This window comes from Pristis pectinata, chromosome 40 (genome assembly GCF_009764475.1).
Source record: "Pristis pectinata isolate sPriPec2 chromosome 40, sPriPec2.1.pri, whole genome shotgun sequence".
NCBI classification, from domain to species: Eukaryota; Metazoa; Chordata; class Chondrichthyes; order Rhinopristiformes; family Pristidae; genus Pristis; species Pristis pectinata.
The window spans coordinates 5,249,993-5,267,141 of NC_067443.1; the positions used below are offsets into that span (position 1 = coordinate 5,249,993).

Here is a 17,149-nt window from a genome sequence, read left to right on the forward strand (position 1 = left end):
AGCCTGGTGGTACGTGCTTTCAGGCTTTTGTATCTTCTGCCCGATGGGAGGAGGGAGAAGAGAAAATGTCTGGGGTGGGTGGGGTCTTTGATTATGTTGGCTGCTTTACTGCGGCAGTGGGAAGTGCAGACAGGGTCCGTGGAGGGGAGGCTGGTTTCCATAATGATAGACCAAGATACACAAGAGGCCAAGGTGATTAGTTGACCAAGATCTGCTACTGATAGCACAATGAAAACTATTTAATTCTGAAATGTCACAAAACGAGTTTGGTCCTAGGATAGAAAATCAAAAAAAAGGTAGATGCTGGACATCTGAAACAGAAACTTCTGGAAAAAATCTCAGCAAGTCAGACAGCATCTGCGGAGGAGAAACAGAGAGCATTTCGGGACTGCACCCCTTCGTCAGTTTGTCAGACCTGAAACGTTGATTGTCATAGAGAAATACAGCATGAATACAGGCCTTACAACCAGTCCATGCCAACTTGTGCCCACCCAGTTAGTCCCAATTTCCTGTGTTCGGCCCATATCCCTTCAGGCCCATCCCCTCCATGTACTTATCCAAGTGCTTCTTAAATGATACTATTGTACCTGCCTCACCCACTTCCTCTGGCAGCTCGTTCCACACACTCACCACCCTCTGCGTGGAAAAAGTTGCCCTTCAGGTCCCTTTTAACTCTTTCCCCTCTCACCCTAAACCGATGCCCCCCTAGTTTTGGACTCCCCTACCCTGGGGAAAAGACTGTTGCCGTCCACCTTATCTACGCCTCTCATTTCTATAAGGTTGATTCTCTTTCCACAGATATTGCCTGAATGCAGAGTTTTTCCAACATTTTCTGTTTTGGTCTGAGCTTCCATTCTCTGCTCAGGATTGGACGAACCAAAGAATGGGCCCTGGGTGAAAGTCATGGTAGGAAGTCACATTGGGTGTTGAGTAGATATTTAGTTCAATAGGTTTTTAGATGGCGACACCCTTTGCCATGTCAGTCATTGCTTGATGCTGGTATTATGAAACTAGTGTTACTGGTAAGGCAGCATTCAATGCCCATCTCTAATTACCCTCGAGAAGGTGATCACCAACAGCCTGTCCTGGTCAAATTACGTAGATGCCACGGCCGAGGATGCCTCTACTTCCTCAGGAGGCTAAAGAAATTTGATTTGTCCCTTTGATTCTCACCAACTTTTACCAATGCACCATAGAAAGCATCCTATCTGGATGTATCACGGCTTGGTATGGCAACTGCTCTGCCCAGGACGCAAGAAACTGCAGAGAGTTGTGGACACAGCCCAGCACATTACGGACACCAGCCTCCCCTCCTTGACTCTGTCTTTACCTCTCGTTGTCTTGGTGAAGCAGCCAGCATAATCAGACCCCACCCACTCAGGGTCACTCTCTCTTCTCTCCTCTTCCATCGGGTAGAAAGATCCAAGAGCCTGAGGGCATGTACCACCAGACTTAAGGACAGCTTCTACCCCACTGTGATAAGACTATTGAACAGTTCCCTTATACAATGAGATGAACCATGACCTCAACGATCTACCTTGTGACCTTGCACCTTATTGCACTGCACTTTCTCTGTAGCTGTGACACTTTACTCTGCACTGTTATTGTTTTTACCTGTACTACATCAATGCACTCTGTACTAACTCAACGTAACTGTACTGTGTAATGAATTGACCCGTACGATCAGCTTTTCACTGTACCTCGGTACAAGTGACAATAATAAACCAATACCAAATGTTGACCAGTGTATGTGGTGAAGGTGCTCCAGCAGGGTTGTTGGGTAAAGAGTTCCAGCACGTTGACTCACTACTGATAAACGAATGGCTGAGATACTTCCAGGACAGTTACCGATAGAGCAATCACACAGGTCCCAGCCTCACCTTCTTTCCCTCAAGTCCTGCAAATGGGTTCCCCTCAACAGTTGATCTAATTCTTGTTTGCAAACACTTATTAGTATTGGTTTATTACCGTCACATGCTTTTGTTTTGCTTGCCATCCAGACAGATCACGCCAGACATAATCACATCGAGGTAGTAAAAAGACACAATGCAGAATTTGCTGTTGCGGTTACAGAGAAAGTGCAGGGCAGGTAGATAAATAAGGTGCAAGGGCCACGACGAGGTAGGTTGGGAGGGCAAGAGTTCATTTTTTAAACATGTGAGGTCCGTTCAAGAGTCTGATAACAGTGGGATAGAAGGTGTCCTTGTGCCTGGTGGTACGTGCTTAAGAGAGAATGTCTGGGGTGGGAGGGGTCCTTGATTACGTTGGCTGCTTTGATTCTGTTTCCACCACTCCTACAGGCAATGAGTTCACATTCATAACCACTCCACGTAAAGCATTTCTCCCTCGCAACCCCTCATAACTTTGAGCCATCGCGTTTAACCTGCATCCCCTGATCTTTCCGCTGAAGGGAAAAGCTTCCTTTGATTGACCCTACATGAACTTAGCACTTCCGTCAAATCTACTCTCAACCTTCTTTGCTCCAAGGAGAACGAACCCAGCTGCTCTGAGCTAAACGTGAAGCTGAAATCTCTCATCCCAGGATCAATTCCAGCAAATTCACATCCTTCCTGAAGTGTGACCCAAAATTGGATGCTATACTCCAAAAGTGGCCTAACCAGTGTTTTAAAAAGTTTATAAGCAAGTTTTTGGTTTTGGTACTCTGCCTCTATGAATACTGGAATCCCCACATGCTTAATGACCTCATCTTTCTATATATATATATATATATATATATATATATATATATATATATATATATTCTGTCACTGTCAAATTATGGAAGTCTTTTTAGGTTGTGAAAGGGTTTGACAAGACTTTGAAAAATGATTTCACTTATCATAGAAACATAGAAAACCTACAGCACAATACAGGCCCTTCGGCCCACAAAGTTGTGCCGAACATATCCCTACCTTAGAAATTACTAGGCTTACCCATAGCCCTCTATTTTTCTAATCTCCATGTACCCATCCAAAAGTCTCTTAAAAGACCCTATCGTATCCGCCTCCACCACCGTTGCCGGCAGCCCATTCCATGCACCCACCACTCTGAGTAAAAAACTTACTCCTGACATCTCCTCTGTACCTACTCCCCAGCACCTTAAACCTGTGTCCTCTTGTGGCAACCATTTCAGCCCTGGGAAAAAGCCTCTGTCTGTCCACACGATCAATGCCTCTTATCATCTTATACACCTCTATCAGGTCCCCCCTCATCCTCTGTCACTCCAAGGAGAAAAGGCCGAGTTCACTCAACCTGTTTTCATAAGGCATGCTCCCCAACAGAAGATCATAACTAGAAATACAAAGCGTAAGACAGTCACTAATAAATCCAGTGGGGAATTCTGGAGAAACATCTTTACCCAGAGATTAGAACAGGGGTTTTTAATTCACTCCTGATACATGCAGGAGTTGGGACATCATGAGACCACACCTCAAGAACCGCGTACCTGTGTGCAGTTTCTGGTCTCCACACTTATAGAAAAGGATGTCATTAAGCTGGAGAGGGTGCAGGAAAGATTCACAAGGACGTTACCAGGACTGGAGGGCTTGGGTTACAAGGAGAGGCTGGATAGGCTGGGGGCTGTTTTCCCTGAGCGAAGGAGGCTGAGGGTGACCTCAGAGGTTTATAAAATCATGAGGGACGTAGATGAGGTGTATGGACGAGTCTTTTTCCCAGGGTAGGGGAGTCTAAAACTACAGGGCTTAGGTTTAAGATGAGAGGGGAAAGATTTAAAGGGGACCTGAGCAAGGCCGTTTTGTTTAGAGGTTGCCAGAGGAAGTGGTAGAGGGGTGTACAATTACAATGCTTCAAAGACACTTGGACAGGCACATGGATGGAAAGGGTGTAAGAGGGATGGGGTCCTGATGCGGACAGTTGGGACTAGCCCAGGAAGGCAACTTGGTCGGCGTGGACGAGTTGGACCCGTTTCCATGTTGTGTAGCACTGTGACTCTAAACATTGTCCCACAGCAACCATGTATAATTTAGTGATAGGTCGAGCTGAAAAGAGGCTCATAAAGGCATTGACCAGCTAAGATACATTTCTTGTGTTATATGTCTTTGGAAAAAGCTGGTTGAAACCTTCCAGTGACCAACAAGTGCAAGAGACTAAACTCTCAGGCGCACTGCTTTTAACTGTTTCTCTTTGTTATAATCCAATAAATGATCCGACAGAACAATGAGGTTGCATTGTGATTATCTTCCTGAATGTGTGGTGGAAGTAAATTTAATTGTGACTTTTGAAAGACTTTGGTTGGTATTGAATGAATTAATTTGGAAACCTAAGGGGAAAATAGCCTGGGACTAGTGTAGATTGGATTGGGCTTGCAAAGAGCCAGTGTAGGCTTAATTGCTGAATACTCTTCTCCAATTCCATCCGGGTGCTGCCGGCAAGGTCAGCATTTATCATCATCCCTAATCATCCTTGAGAAATGAGCTGCTTTCTTGATTCTTTTTTACGCTTTAGTGAAATGACTCCTGCAGTTGAGTTGTGAGAATCGAGTACTTGAAACGTAAATTAATTAAGTAGCACTTGAGGGGAAAGAAGTAGATTATGCTGATAGGACGAGCTTAAAAGGGGCCAGAGAAGGCTCATGTAGAGCACACTTGCTGGTGTAGACCAGTTGAGACACATTTCCTGTGTTATACGTCTTGAGAAATGCAGGTTGAAACCTTCTGGTGACCAACAAGTGCAACAGAGTAAACTTCTCAGCCTCACAGCTTTTAACTATTTCTCTGTTATAATCCAATAAATGGCTTGACAGAACAATGAGGGTGTGATTGCATTTTGATTGATTTACTTTGTTCTGTAGGGCTTTATTTATGATCCAAGTCAAGGCAACCAGTTTTTATCCAGGTTGCAACATGGTCTGGCACGGCATTTGAATGCACAGAAGCTGCAGAGAGTAGTGAATTCAGCCCAAAACATCACAGGCACATCCCTCCCCACCATCAGGAGTATCTACAGGAGGTGCCTGCTGAAGACCCACACTCAACAATTCAGAAACAGCTTCTTCCCCTCTGCCATCAGAGAGAGAACAAAGGTAAAAAGAGAGAGCAGTACAGAGGAAATAAAGTTAGAGAGAACAGTATAGGGAAAAAAGTATAGGCAATTTAGTGAAAGGAATATTGAACTACTTGGCACTGAAGGAGGGCTACCCGACCCATGTCCCTACCAGCCAATAAAAATTGACTTGGATAATCTCACATCCTATTTCTTGGAGCACATCCCTCTTGGTTATGAATCATTTAAGATCTTTATTAGTCACATGTAATTCGAAAACACACAGTGAAATACATCTTTTTTTGCGTAGAGTGTTCTGGGGACAGCCCGCAAGTGTCAGGCAGTAGACAATGAGTGATCAAAGCAAACTTTCTCTTCTTGTGCAAGGATATTTATTAATCCAAATCAAAGTCAAGTTTATTGTCATATGCACAAGTACATGTGCACAGGTGCAATGAAAAACTCACTTGCAGCAGCATCACAGGCACAGAGCATCATATATGCTGTGTTCACAAGAAAAAACAAATTATACACAAATTTTACAAGAAAGAGCAATTAGAACAAAAAAAACACCTTACATTTTGGTGCAAAGTGATCAAAGTGTCCCAGTGTTGCTAAACTGCAGTGATTAGGTTTGTGCCAGTTGGTTCAAGAACTGAATGGTTGAAGGGAAGTAACTGTTCCTGAACCTGGTGGTGTGGGACTTCAGGCTTCTGTACCTCCTGCCCGATGGCAGTAACGAGAAGAGGGCATGGCCCGGGTGGTGGAGATCACTTTCTAAACTTTCTCTGTCTTGTGTTACTTTCTCACACATTCTTCATTCTCTATGCAATTTTTCTCACTCTCCCTTTGACTTATACTCTCTGTGGTTCCTCCCCCTCTCCCGATGTTGTTGATGCACTATTGTCTATGCACCATTTGCACAACTACCTTTGCACTGCATTTTCTCCATCTATATTCTGCATTCTGTTTTTCTTTTCACTATCACAACGTACTTGTGTGGCGTGACCTGCCTGGATCACATGCAAACGAAAGCTTTTCACTATATCTTGGTACATGTCACAATAATAAACCAATATCTATACCAATAATTTGCACCATTCTGTTGCTCTGCATTCTTCACAGTATTTATGTTCTATGTATTATTACTATGTATACTATTTACACTGAGCTTCATGCAGGCAAGGAATTTAATTGCAACCTGGTGTATGTGACAATAAACTAATGTGAATCTGAACTTGTTCTTTCTCTTTGTGATTTCTCTCTCTCTCTCTCTCTCTCTTCCTCCCTCCTGCAGTTCCTCACTCCCTCTCCCTGGGCAACTTTCTCTCTGTGTGAGTGTCACTTTTTGGCTTTCATTCCCTTCCTATTATAAATCTGTCTGGCTCTCCATTTCTATCTCCTACTTTGAGTCTCTCTCCCTCTCTCTCTCTCACACACACAGTCTCTCTCTCTCTTTCTCACACACACAGTCTCTCTCTCTCTCTCTCTCACCCACACACAGTCTCTCTCTCTCTCACACACACACAGTCTCTCTCTCTCTCTCTCTCACACACAGTCTCTCTCTCTCTCTCTCTCTCACACACACACACACACAGTCTCTCTCTCTCTCTCTCACACACACACACAGTCTCTCTCTCTCTCTCACACATACACACAGCCCAACCAGTTCCCCTCCACTCATGCACTCATTCGCTCTGGCTGAGCACATTCTTACATTGAACGACTCCACTCACTTCCTCCAGATGAAAGGTGTAGCTACCGGCACCTGCATGGGTCCAAGCCATGCCTGTGCTTTTGTGGGACAGGTGGAACAGTCCTTTGTTCCAGTTCTACCTGGGTCCATTTCCCTCAACTCTTTCTGATACATCAATGACTGCATTGGTGCTGATCCCTGTACTATGCAGAACACAATAAGTTCATTAGCTTTGCTGCCAGTTTTCATCTTGCCCTCATCTTCACATGGTCAATCTCTGACACTTTGCTTCCTTTTCTGAATCTGTCTCCATCTCAAGAGATAGACTAACTACTAACATCCACTACGCCTACCCCCTCCCACAGCTACCTACTAACATCCACTAAGCCTACCCCCTCCCACAGCTACCTCGACTGCACTTTGTCCCACCCTGCCTCCTTGCAAGGATTCCATTCCATTTCCCCCCCCCCCAATTTTGCCGTCTCCATTGTATTCATTGCGACGATGAGACTTTCCGTACAGGCGCCTCCGAAATGTCTTCCTTCTCCCTGAACTGCGGCTACCATTGCTGACAAAGTCTTTGACCACATAGCATCCAGCCCCTGTGCCTCTGCTCTCACTCCCCCTCCTCCAATATAGAATGAGGATAGAGTTCCTCTGACCCTCACTTTCCACCCCACCTACGTCTGCTTCCAACAAATCATTCGTCATAACGTCCACCTTCGGATTCCACCACCACAAGTATCTTCCCCTTTCCTTCCCTTTTGACATTTTGCAGGAACCGTTTCCTTCATGATTCCCTAGTCCACTCTTCTGTTCCCACCAACCACCCCCCTCCTTACAGCACCTACCCTTGCAACTGCCGGTGATGCAGCACATACATTCACCCCTTCCCTTCACATCCTGGGACACAAACAGTTTTTCCAGGTGAAGCAACCATTCACTTGCACTTCTTCCAATCGAGTCTACTGCATTCGGTGCTCATTGGGAGACTGTAAATGGAATCTGGAGGCAACTGCTGGAGGAAATCAGCAGGTCGAATAGCATCTGTCGGGGGGGGGGGGGGGGGAGGAATTATCGACGTTTTGGGTTGAAACCCTGCATCAGTCCTGAGCAGGATTTTGATCCGAAACGTTGACAATTCCTTTCTCCCTACAGATGCTGCTTACAAGGTGATAGGCATAGATCAAGTGGACAGTCAGAGACTTTTTCCCAGGGCAACAATGGCTAACATGAGGGGACATCATTTTAAGGCGATTGGAGGAAGGTATAGGGGGATGTCAGGGGTTAGTTTTTGTTTTACATAGAGAGTGGTGGGTGCGTGGAATGCACTGCCAGCAGAGGTTGTGGGGGCAGATACATTAGGGACATTTAAGAGACTCTTAGATAGACACATGTATGATAGAAAAATAGGGGGCTATGTGGGAGGGAAGGGTTAGATAGATCTTAGAGCAGGATAAAATGTCGGCACAACATTGAGGGCCGAAGGGCCAGTACTGTGCTGTAGTGTTCTATGTTAATCCGCTGAGTTCCTCCAGCGGATTGTTTGCTGAACTTGATTTCTCCGTCTGGACCAGTAGCCCATCTACGATATTGGCTCAGCTTGTTTTTATTTTAACCGTGTTTTTTTGGGGGGAGTGGAGAACATACCTAGCCTGACCTGCCGGGCATGTCTTCCTTCTCTGCATTTCCCAGCTCCTACATTCTTTTGTCCGCGTTCTTGCTCTCTAACTGCTCCCATTCACAGCGTTGACCAGATAACCCTGTTGAAAGCCTAGCCCTATGATCGTCCTGGATGTGGCCTATCAGTCCATCTCCCTTCCCCCACCTTCCCTGCGGCAGAACGAGTCTGAGGAGACGTCTTCCACCCGAACATTAACTGTTTCTCTTCCTACAGACGTGGCCTGAACTGTCGAGTATGTCCAGCATTTTCTGTTTTTGTTCTAGATTTCCAGCATTCTGTTTCGATTCCTAAAATAAAGTTGCCCTGCAGAACAGAAAGTTTCAAAGCCTCTGTATAAGCTACAAGAGGGTGCCAGTCGCTAAACCTTCACTTTCATTTTGCAAAGAAATTCCACTTTGAACCTCCATTCCATAAGTTTAAGAACCCACCCCGGACTACAGTGCCTGTAGCCAGAGCGTTGGAGACGAGCAACCTTTTGGATGAAATGTTAAACAGAGAAGACTGTCTTCTCGCGTTTATGTGAAAAAATCTCACAATCATATTTTAAGAACGGAGGGGAGGGAGGCTTGTCCAATTCCCCGCGTCAACCAACATCACCAAGCCTGATTATCTGGCGACCGTTCACATAAGCCTTTTGCTACAATCCAATGGTTCTGCCTTTCAAAAATCGCTTTTAAATGCAACGTCGTAATTTTCCCTCTGTCCTCTTACCTTCTGCTCCAGGCATTGTTTCAGCTCGGCGACCTTTTTCTCCAAATCGGCGCTGGTTTTGAGCAATTTAGCGTCGGTGTCACTGATGTAGTGTTTCTTGTCGTCCAGAGACAGGCTCAGCTCATCGACCCGTTTCTGCAGCACGTTCTTCGCATTCATAAGCTTTCCTCTCTCGTCCCTCATTTGCTGGCTCTCCAGCTTGAGCAGAGCGTTCTCTGACATCACGGTCCACAGGTACAGTCCCACGACCGCCAGTAGGACCACCAGCCCTACCACTAAAAAAACAGAGTTCTTGCCTCCCTTCTCTCTCTCTCTCTCTCTCTCTCTTCTCTCTCTCTCTCTCTCGATGCTCACCCTGGGCAAGGCAGACTGAAACGACCCACACCGCCGGTACAGCTCGATCTACTTCCTTTTAAAGGTTGCACAATCAATAACTAACCTGTCAGGCAATTACGCCCCTGCCCAACCCGTTGGCAGTGCTGAATACATCTACATTAGGAAGCTGTCCCTGAGGGTTTGGGTGTGGCTTGCCTAAAGATTTTTGTTTGGATGCTGTTTTTTATGCTGTTTTATGCATTATTATTTATGCTGTTTGTTTCCTGTACCTTTTGCTCGGTTAGTCCTCTGACGTCTTGAATAGGATGGTGGTCAGGGATCAGAAATTAGGTTCGAAATTAGTGCCACAGCTACAGTTGCAGAAGGAGGGAGGGATTCAACCTGTTAAGTTTGTAGGATGGACTAACAAATCAGGAGAAGGGCATGTAGAGTCTGTTTTGCCATTTTAAAAGATAATGGCTAGTTTGATTGTAACCTGTCTATCCGTGGTGACCTTAACTTCACATCCTTGTCTATCCATAGCGACCTTAGCACATCCATACCTATCTGTAGTGATCTTTCACCCCTTGCTCTAGAATCTATTGATCTTTTTCTATTTCAGTTATCATACTTAGGCTCAAGGATGTTACCTGGACTGGAGGGTTTGAGTTAGAAGGAGAGACTGGATAGGCTGGGACTGTTTTCCCCTGGAGCGTGGGAGGCTGAGGGGTTGACCTTAGTGAGGTTTATAAAATCATGAGGGGCATAAATAAGGTGAGTGCTCAGTCTTTTTCCCCAGGGTAGGGGTGCCTAAAACTAGAGGGCAAAGGTTTAATGTGAGATGGGAAAGATTTAAAAGGGATCTGAGGGGCAACTTTTTCCATGCAGAGGGTGATGAATATATGGAACGAGCTGCCAGAGGAAGTGGTTGATGTGGGTACAATTGCAATGTTTAAAAGACATTCGGACAGGTACATGGATAGGAAAGGTTTAGAGGGATATGGGGCAAACGCAGGCAAATGTGACTAGCTCAAGTAGACAACGGTCGGCATGGATGAGTTGGGACGAAGGGCCTGTTTCCATGCTCAATGAATCTATGGCCTTAAAAATATCAAATGACTCTGTTTTCACTGCTCTTTAAGAAAGAGAGTTCCATAAACTGATGAACCCTGGGAGAGTAAAAAAAATCTTAAATGGCAACTCCCTATGTTTAAACCGTGCAGTTCTATGCAAAAGTAATCAAAAAAGCAAATGTTTGCAGATGAAATATTTGAGATAAAAAGAGAAAATGCAGGAAATATTCAGCATCTGTGGAGAGAAAAGCAGAGCTAACATTAATCCTGTGTCTTTCTCCACAGATGTTGCACGATCTATTTAAGAGAATCCAGCCAGTCCTACACCCCTTCCTTACCCAGAGACCTGAAAATTCTTTCCTTCATATACCATCCACTTTTGAAAGCTGCAGTTTAATCTCGCTACACTGCTATCTCCGTGAGTGCATTCCAGTTGCTGTGTAATAAAAAACTTCATCATGCAACTTTCGGTTCTTTTGCCATTCACCATTTTATGCTCCTCTATTCTTGACCCCTCCAAAAATGGGGAAATCTCTTCTAACAGTCTGTTATAAGACTAATGAACAGTTCCCTAATATGATAAGATGGACTCTTGACCTCATGACTACCTCATTATGGCCTTGCGCCTTATTGTCTGCCTGCACTGTACTTTCTCTGTAACTGTAACACTCTATTCTGCATTCTGTTATTGTTTTCCCTTGTACTACCTCAATGCATTGATGTGATGAAATGATCTGTATGGATGGCATGCAAGACCAAGTTCTTCACTGTTCATCTGGGACATGCCCTCTTCTCCTTACTACCATCGGGGAGGAGGTACAGGAGCCTGAAGATCCACACTGAACGATTTAGGAGAATATTGTGTTCAGTTCTGGTCACCGATCTCATTATAGGAAGGATGTGGAAGCTTTAGAAAGGGCGCAGAGGAGATTTACCAGGATGCTGCCTGGATTGGAGAGCATGTCTTATGAGTATAGGTTGAGTGAGCTAAGGCTTTCCTCTTTGGAACGGAGTATGATGAGAGGTGATCTGACAGAGGTGTACAAGATGATAAGAGGCATAGATCGAGTGGACAGCCAGAGATTTTTCCCAGGGTGGAAATGGCTAACACAAGGGGGCATAATTTTAAGGGTGATTGGAGGAAAGTACAGGGGGAAGATATCAAAGGTAAGTTTTTTTACACAGAGAGTGGTAGGTGCGTGGAACACACTGCTAGGGGTGCTGGTGGAGGCAGATACGTTAGGGGCATTTAAGGGACCCTTAGATAGGCACATGGATGATAGAAAAAATGGAAGGGTATGTGGGAGGGAAATGGTTAGATTGATCTTAGGGTAGGCTAAAAGGTTGGCACAACATCATAGGCCGAAGGACTTGTACTGTGCTGTAGTAATTCTTTCTAATTCTATGTTAACAGCTTCTTCCCCTCCACCTTCAGAGTTCTGAATGGTCCATGAACACTTCCTCGTTATTCCTTTCCTTTTGCACTATTTATTTATTTTGTAATTTATAGTAATTTCATGTCTTGCACTGCACTGTTTGCCAGAAAACAACGAATTTCACACCATATAGTCAGTGATAATAAACATGATTCTGATGTGACAATACTTGGTCAAAAGTGGTAAGTTTCAAGGAATGTGTCAAAGTATAAGAGATAAGTGAACACACAAAAAAATTACCATTATTGGACATTTCTCCAACTACTAAAATGTAATTTTTACTTTATTGTATATTTTAAAAAATCAACAAAGTACCAACTGTTTTTATTTTCTTGTGGTTCTCTGCAAACAGCCGCAGGGATCACATTGGTCCGGCAGAGGGTAGCAGATTCTACAAGGCATCATCAGGATGGAAACTGGAAAGAAAGTCACTAAAAGCTGAACAAGTCAGTGATTCTAAGTAATGCTTGGGAGAGTTCTCTGAACAAGGGGACAGGAGTGCTTGGTGTGGGGCAGGAGAAGCACAAAAAACCCAGAATGGAAGAAGTCAAAGAATTACATATGTTGGAATTGAAATAAAACAGAAGCTGTTAAAGACAGGCTGATAAGGTGTCTTCGACCTGACTCTTGTTTCCCTTTCCAGAGGTGCTGCCTGATCTGCTGAGTGTTTCATGCACTTCTCTAAATCGGAGGAATGCAGATTGCAAATATGTGACTCCATTCCAGAGCTCTGCAGACCGTTAAAGCACTGTGGCGACGGCGGCTGCTAATAAAAGTCTTTCTTTCTTTCTTTTGAATATTCTATTTTCACACAGCTAAGTGACCCAAGGTCCACGTGTCGGACACGAGTCAGTTTGGAGTGAAAAAGGGGAGCCTTATTAATTACCGAGAAGGCAGTTGTACTGGGCATGATACGAGTCAGTAATACTGCGGGAGACTGATATTGGCAGGTCAGTGAAAAGGAAAATTAGAGAGCAGGGGAAGAGATAAGCTGGCGAATTGGGGATAAAAGGAGTATGGGTTAGAATGAGGAGGGTGATAGAGAGCAAGGAAAAAGACAAGGGAATGAGAGCTTATTGAAAGAGACAATGAAGGAAAGAGAGGAAATGAAAGAAAACAGGGGTAGTGCCTTTGAATATAAAGGTGATTAAATGTCATTGGCCCTGGCCTTAATTCTGTTCCTTTCTCCAGTGATGCTGACTTGACCTGCCGAGAATTTTCAGAATTTCTGTTTTCATTTGAGATCTCCTACATCCATGGGTATTTTGCTTTTGTAATATACAGAATGTTGATTTCGCCTCTTCTAAAGTGAGTTAAAGTTGGCTGATGTTATATAGGCAAACACAATTCAAGTTTGTATCAAGCAAGATCCCACAAGTATCAACTCAGAATGAGTGGTTTTCGGTCAGTGTTAGGACAATGAGGGGAATACCTTACTGTCATAGAACATAGAACAGTACAGCACAGGAACAGGCCCTTCACCCCATGATGTTGTGCTGAGCTAATTAAACTAGTGATTGAATGCCTAACTAAACTAATCCCTTCTGCCTGCACATGGTCGACATCCTCCATTCTCTGCACATTCATGTTCCTACATACGAGCCTCTTAAACACCTCTGTTGTATCTGCCTCCATTACCACCCTGGCAGTGCATTCTAGGCACCCACCACTCTCTGTGTAAAAAACAGAGTCCTTCCAACATTGCGATCGGACCTTTGACACGGGGCTGGGTGGCATTTAATGGCACTGCCAGAACTGGATTCTGACAGTCCTGCCTGAAGGATTAAATCCTGTGATAGCAATTAAACCCTACAAACTGCCTGACACCAAGTACAAGAAGGAGAGTGAGATAGGGACTTTAAAAGATCTAGCAGCAACTTGTCAACTTATTCATTGGATGGGATGTGAATGTACCAGGCATGGTTAGTAAGTTTGCAGATGATACTAAAATAGGTGGTGTTGTAGATAGTGTAGAAGGTTATGGACAATTACAGGGGGATCTTGATCAGCTGGATATGTGGGCTGAGGATTGGCAAATGGCTTTCAATCCAGATAAATGTGAGTATTGCATTTTGGGAGATCAAACCAGGGTAGGACTTGTACAGTGAAAAGTAGGGCCCTGGGGAGTGCAAGTGCATAGTTCGCTGAAAGCGGTGTCACAGATAGATAGGCGAAGAAGGCGTTTGGCACGCTGCCTTCATCAGTCAGTGCACTGAGTATAGGAGATGGTAGTATAATGCAGTTATATAAGACGTTGGTGAGTCCGCACTGAGTTTTGTGTACAGTTTTGGTCACCCTGTATAGGAAAGATGTTATTAAACTGGAAAGAGTGCAGAAACAGATTTACCAGGATGTTACCTGGGCTTGGGGGCCTGAGTTACAGGGAGAGATTGCAAGAATAGGACTTTATTCCCTGGAAACATAAGAGATTGGGGGGTGACCTGATAGAGGTATATAAGATCATGAGGGGCACAGACAGGGTGAAAGCACACGGTCTTTTTCCAGGGAGGGGGGTGATAAAACAAGAGGGCATAGGTTTAAGATCAGAGGCGAGAGATTTAAAAGGGATGTCAGGGGCAGCTTCTTCATTCAAAGGGTGGTGTGTATTGGGAACGAGCTGCCAGAAATAGTGGTTGAGGCAGGCACATTAGCAACGTTTAAAAGCCGTCCAGATAAGTACATGGATAGGAGGGGTTTAGAGGGCTATGGGCCAAACGCGGGCAGACAGGACTAGCTCACTGGGCAACAGTCAGCATGTATGAGTTGGGCTGAAGGGCCTGTTTTCCGTGTTCTATGACTCTATACGGATGTCACCGGCAATGCCAGCATTTACGACCATCCTTAACTGCCCCTGAACTGAAGTGGCAGCTGCCACTCAACAGCGTTGCTGGATCTGGAATTACATGTAGACCAGACTGGGTAAGGATGGCAGATTTCCTTTCCTGAAGGAAAGGACCCAGGGTCAAAATGTCTAATACTAGATGGCATGCATTTAAGGTGAGAGGGGGTAAGTTCAAAGGGGATGTGCAGGGCAAGTTTTTTTTCCACACAGAGAGTGGTGGGTGCCTGGAATGCACTGCCGGGGGTGGCAGTGGAGGCAACTATGATAGGGGCGTTTAAAAGGGTCTTAGGTAGGCAAATTGGTTTATCATTGTCACATGTACCAAGGTACAGTTAAAGTCTTGTCTTGCATACCGTCCATACAGATCAATTCATTACAACAGTGCATTAAGGTAGTCCAAGATAAAACAATAACAAGAGTGCAGAATAAAATGTTACAGTACAGAGAAAGTGCAGTGTAGGTAGACACACACGAACGTGCAGAGAATGGAGGGATATGGACATTGTGTAGGCAGAAGTGATTGGTTTAGGTTAAGCATTTAATTACTAGTTTAATTAACTCAGCACAACATTGTGGGCCAAAGACCCTGTTCCTGTGTTGTACTGTTCTATGCTCTGTGAAGGACCATAAGTGAACCAGATGGCTCGAGAATTTCATGGTTACTGACACCAGATTTTTGTTTCAAATTCCAGATTTCTTTAATATTCAATGAATTTAAACTCCCCAGCTGGCTGAGCAGGATGTGACTTCACATCTCTGAATCAATAGTCCAGAAGTCTGCCTGTTTGGTCCTTCTCCTTCCACAGTCCCTCAGGATCGAGAACGACACACTTCCATTCCAGGTTTGCCGATTGTATGGTGGCTGTTGGGGCCAATGCGGAAACTGCAGACGTGTGCACAGAGGTGGCTGACTGGGTGGGCGGCAGGTAGTTGGTGGGGGGGGGGTGTACTCCTTCCCCCCAATTACAGGGGTCTTTAGTGTGTTCCCCCTGCATGGCCACAAAGGTTCTTAATACCATCCCAAATGCTCCTTTTCCATTTTGAGCAGCAATGGGCCAGAGCTACCCAGGAATCAATGGGGATGTTGCAGTTTTTCCAAGGATGGTTCTGAGCACATCCATCAACCCGAAACGTCGACTGTCCATTTCCCTCTATAGATGCTGCCTGGCCTGCTGAGTTCCTCCAGCGCCTTTGTGTGTTGGTCCATGAACCATTTTTCTCTGTCTTCCCAGCAATCTCCCATGAAAGACCTCGGAATAGAGTGTTTTGTTTCGGGAGTGGCGTGAAGACATGCGAACAACATGGTCTGATAATTTAGCCACTACACTGTTGCATCTTTCAGAGTCATGCTGCCAAACCAATTAAACTCAAGGCATAATGTCCATGTTTACTGAACAAGAATAATCCTCCTTCCAACAATTGGTTTAATAGCAACTGTTGTAATGTGCTCAAATAGAAACATAGATCACTACAGCACAGAAAACAGGCCATTCGGCCCTTCTAGTCTGTGCCCAAACTTTATTCCACTAGTCCATTGACCTGCACCCAGTCCCTAACCCTCCAGACCTCTCCTGTCCATGTATCTATCCAATTTATTCTTAAAATTTAAGAGTGAGTCTACATTTACCACGTCAGATGGCAGCTCATTCCACACTCCCACCACTCTGAGTGAAGAAGTTCCCCCCTAATGTTCCCCCTAAACCTTTCCCCTTTCACCCTAAGGCCATGTCCTCTCGTACTTATCTCTCCTAATCTAGGTGGAAAGAGCCCACTCGCATTTACTCTGTCCATACCCCTCATAATTTTGTAAACCTCTATCAAATCTCACATTCTTCTACACTCCAAGGAATAAAGTCCAAACCTGTTTAATCTTTCCTGTAACTCAACTCCTGAAGACCCGGCAACATTCCAGTAAATCTTCTCTGCACTCTTTCAATCTTACTGATATCCTTCTTATAGTTATTTTTCTGACTGGCGGTCTGTGACCAGTAGTGTTCCACAAGGATCAGTGCTAGGACCTCTGTTTGTAAGATAAATTTTACTTACAGCGTGGTAACAGGCCCTTCTGGCCTAACGAGTCCGCGCCGCCCATTTTAAACCCCAAATTAACCTACCCGTACGTCTTTGAAATGTGTGAGGAAACCAGAGCACCCGGCGGAAACCCACGCAGGACACGGGGGAGAACATAAAAACTCCTTACAGGCAGTGACGGGAATCGAACCTGATCGCTGGCACTGTAATAGTGTCGCACTAACCACTATGCTACCATGCTGTATTATATTATATATATTATATTATGTATATATATTATATATTAGTGATTTGTATTGAAACATAGGTGGACCAATTTGCAAGTTTGCAGATGACATGAATATTGGTGGGGTTATGGAT

The 17,149-nt window shown here is 44.7% G+C and overlaps 1 protein-coding gene across 1 annotated transcript in view; it reads right to left on the bottom strand.

Moving 5' to 3' along the window:
• The window catches only part of LOC127587373 (chromatin assembly factor 1 subunit A-like), a 29,647-nt gene extending 20,068 nt beyond the window's left edge, over positions 1-9,579 (bottom strand). The window contains exon 1 of the mRNA XM_052045664.1: positions 9,093-9,579. Within this exon, the coding sequence (XP_051901624.1) occupies positions 9,093-9,314 (222 nt within the window). The 5' untranslated portion in view covers positions 9,315-9,579. The remainder of the gene's footprint in view (positions 1-9,092) is intronic.
• Positions 9,580-17,149: the final 7,570 nt, after the last annotated feature.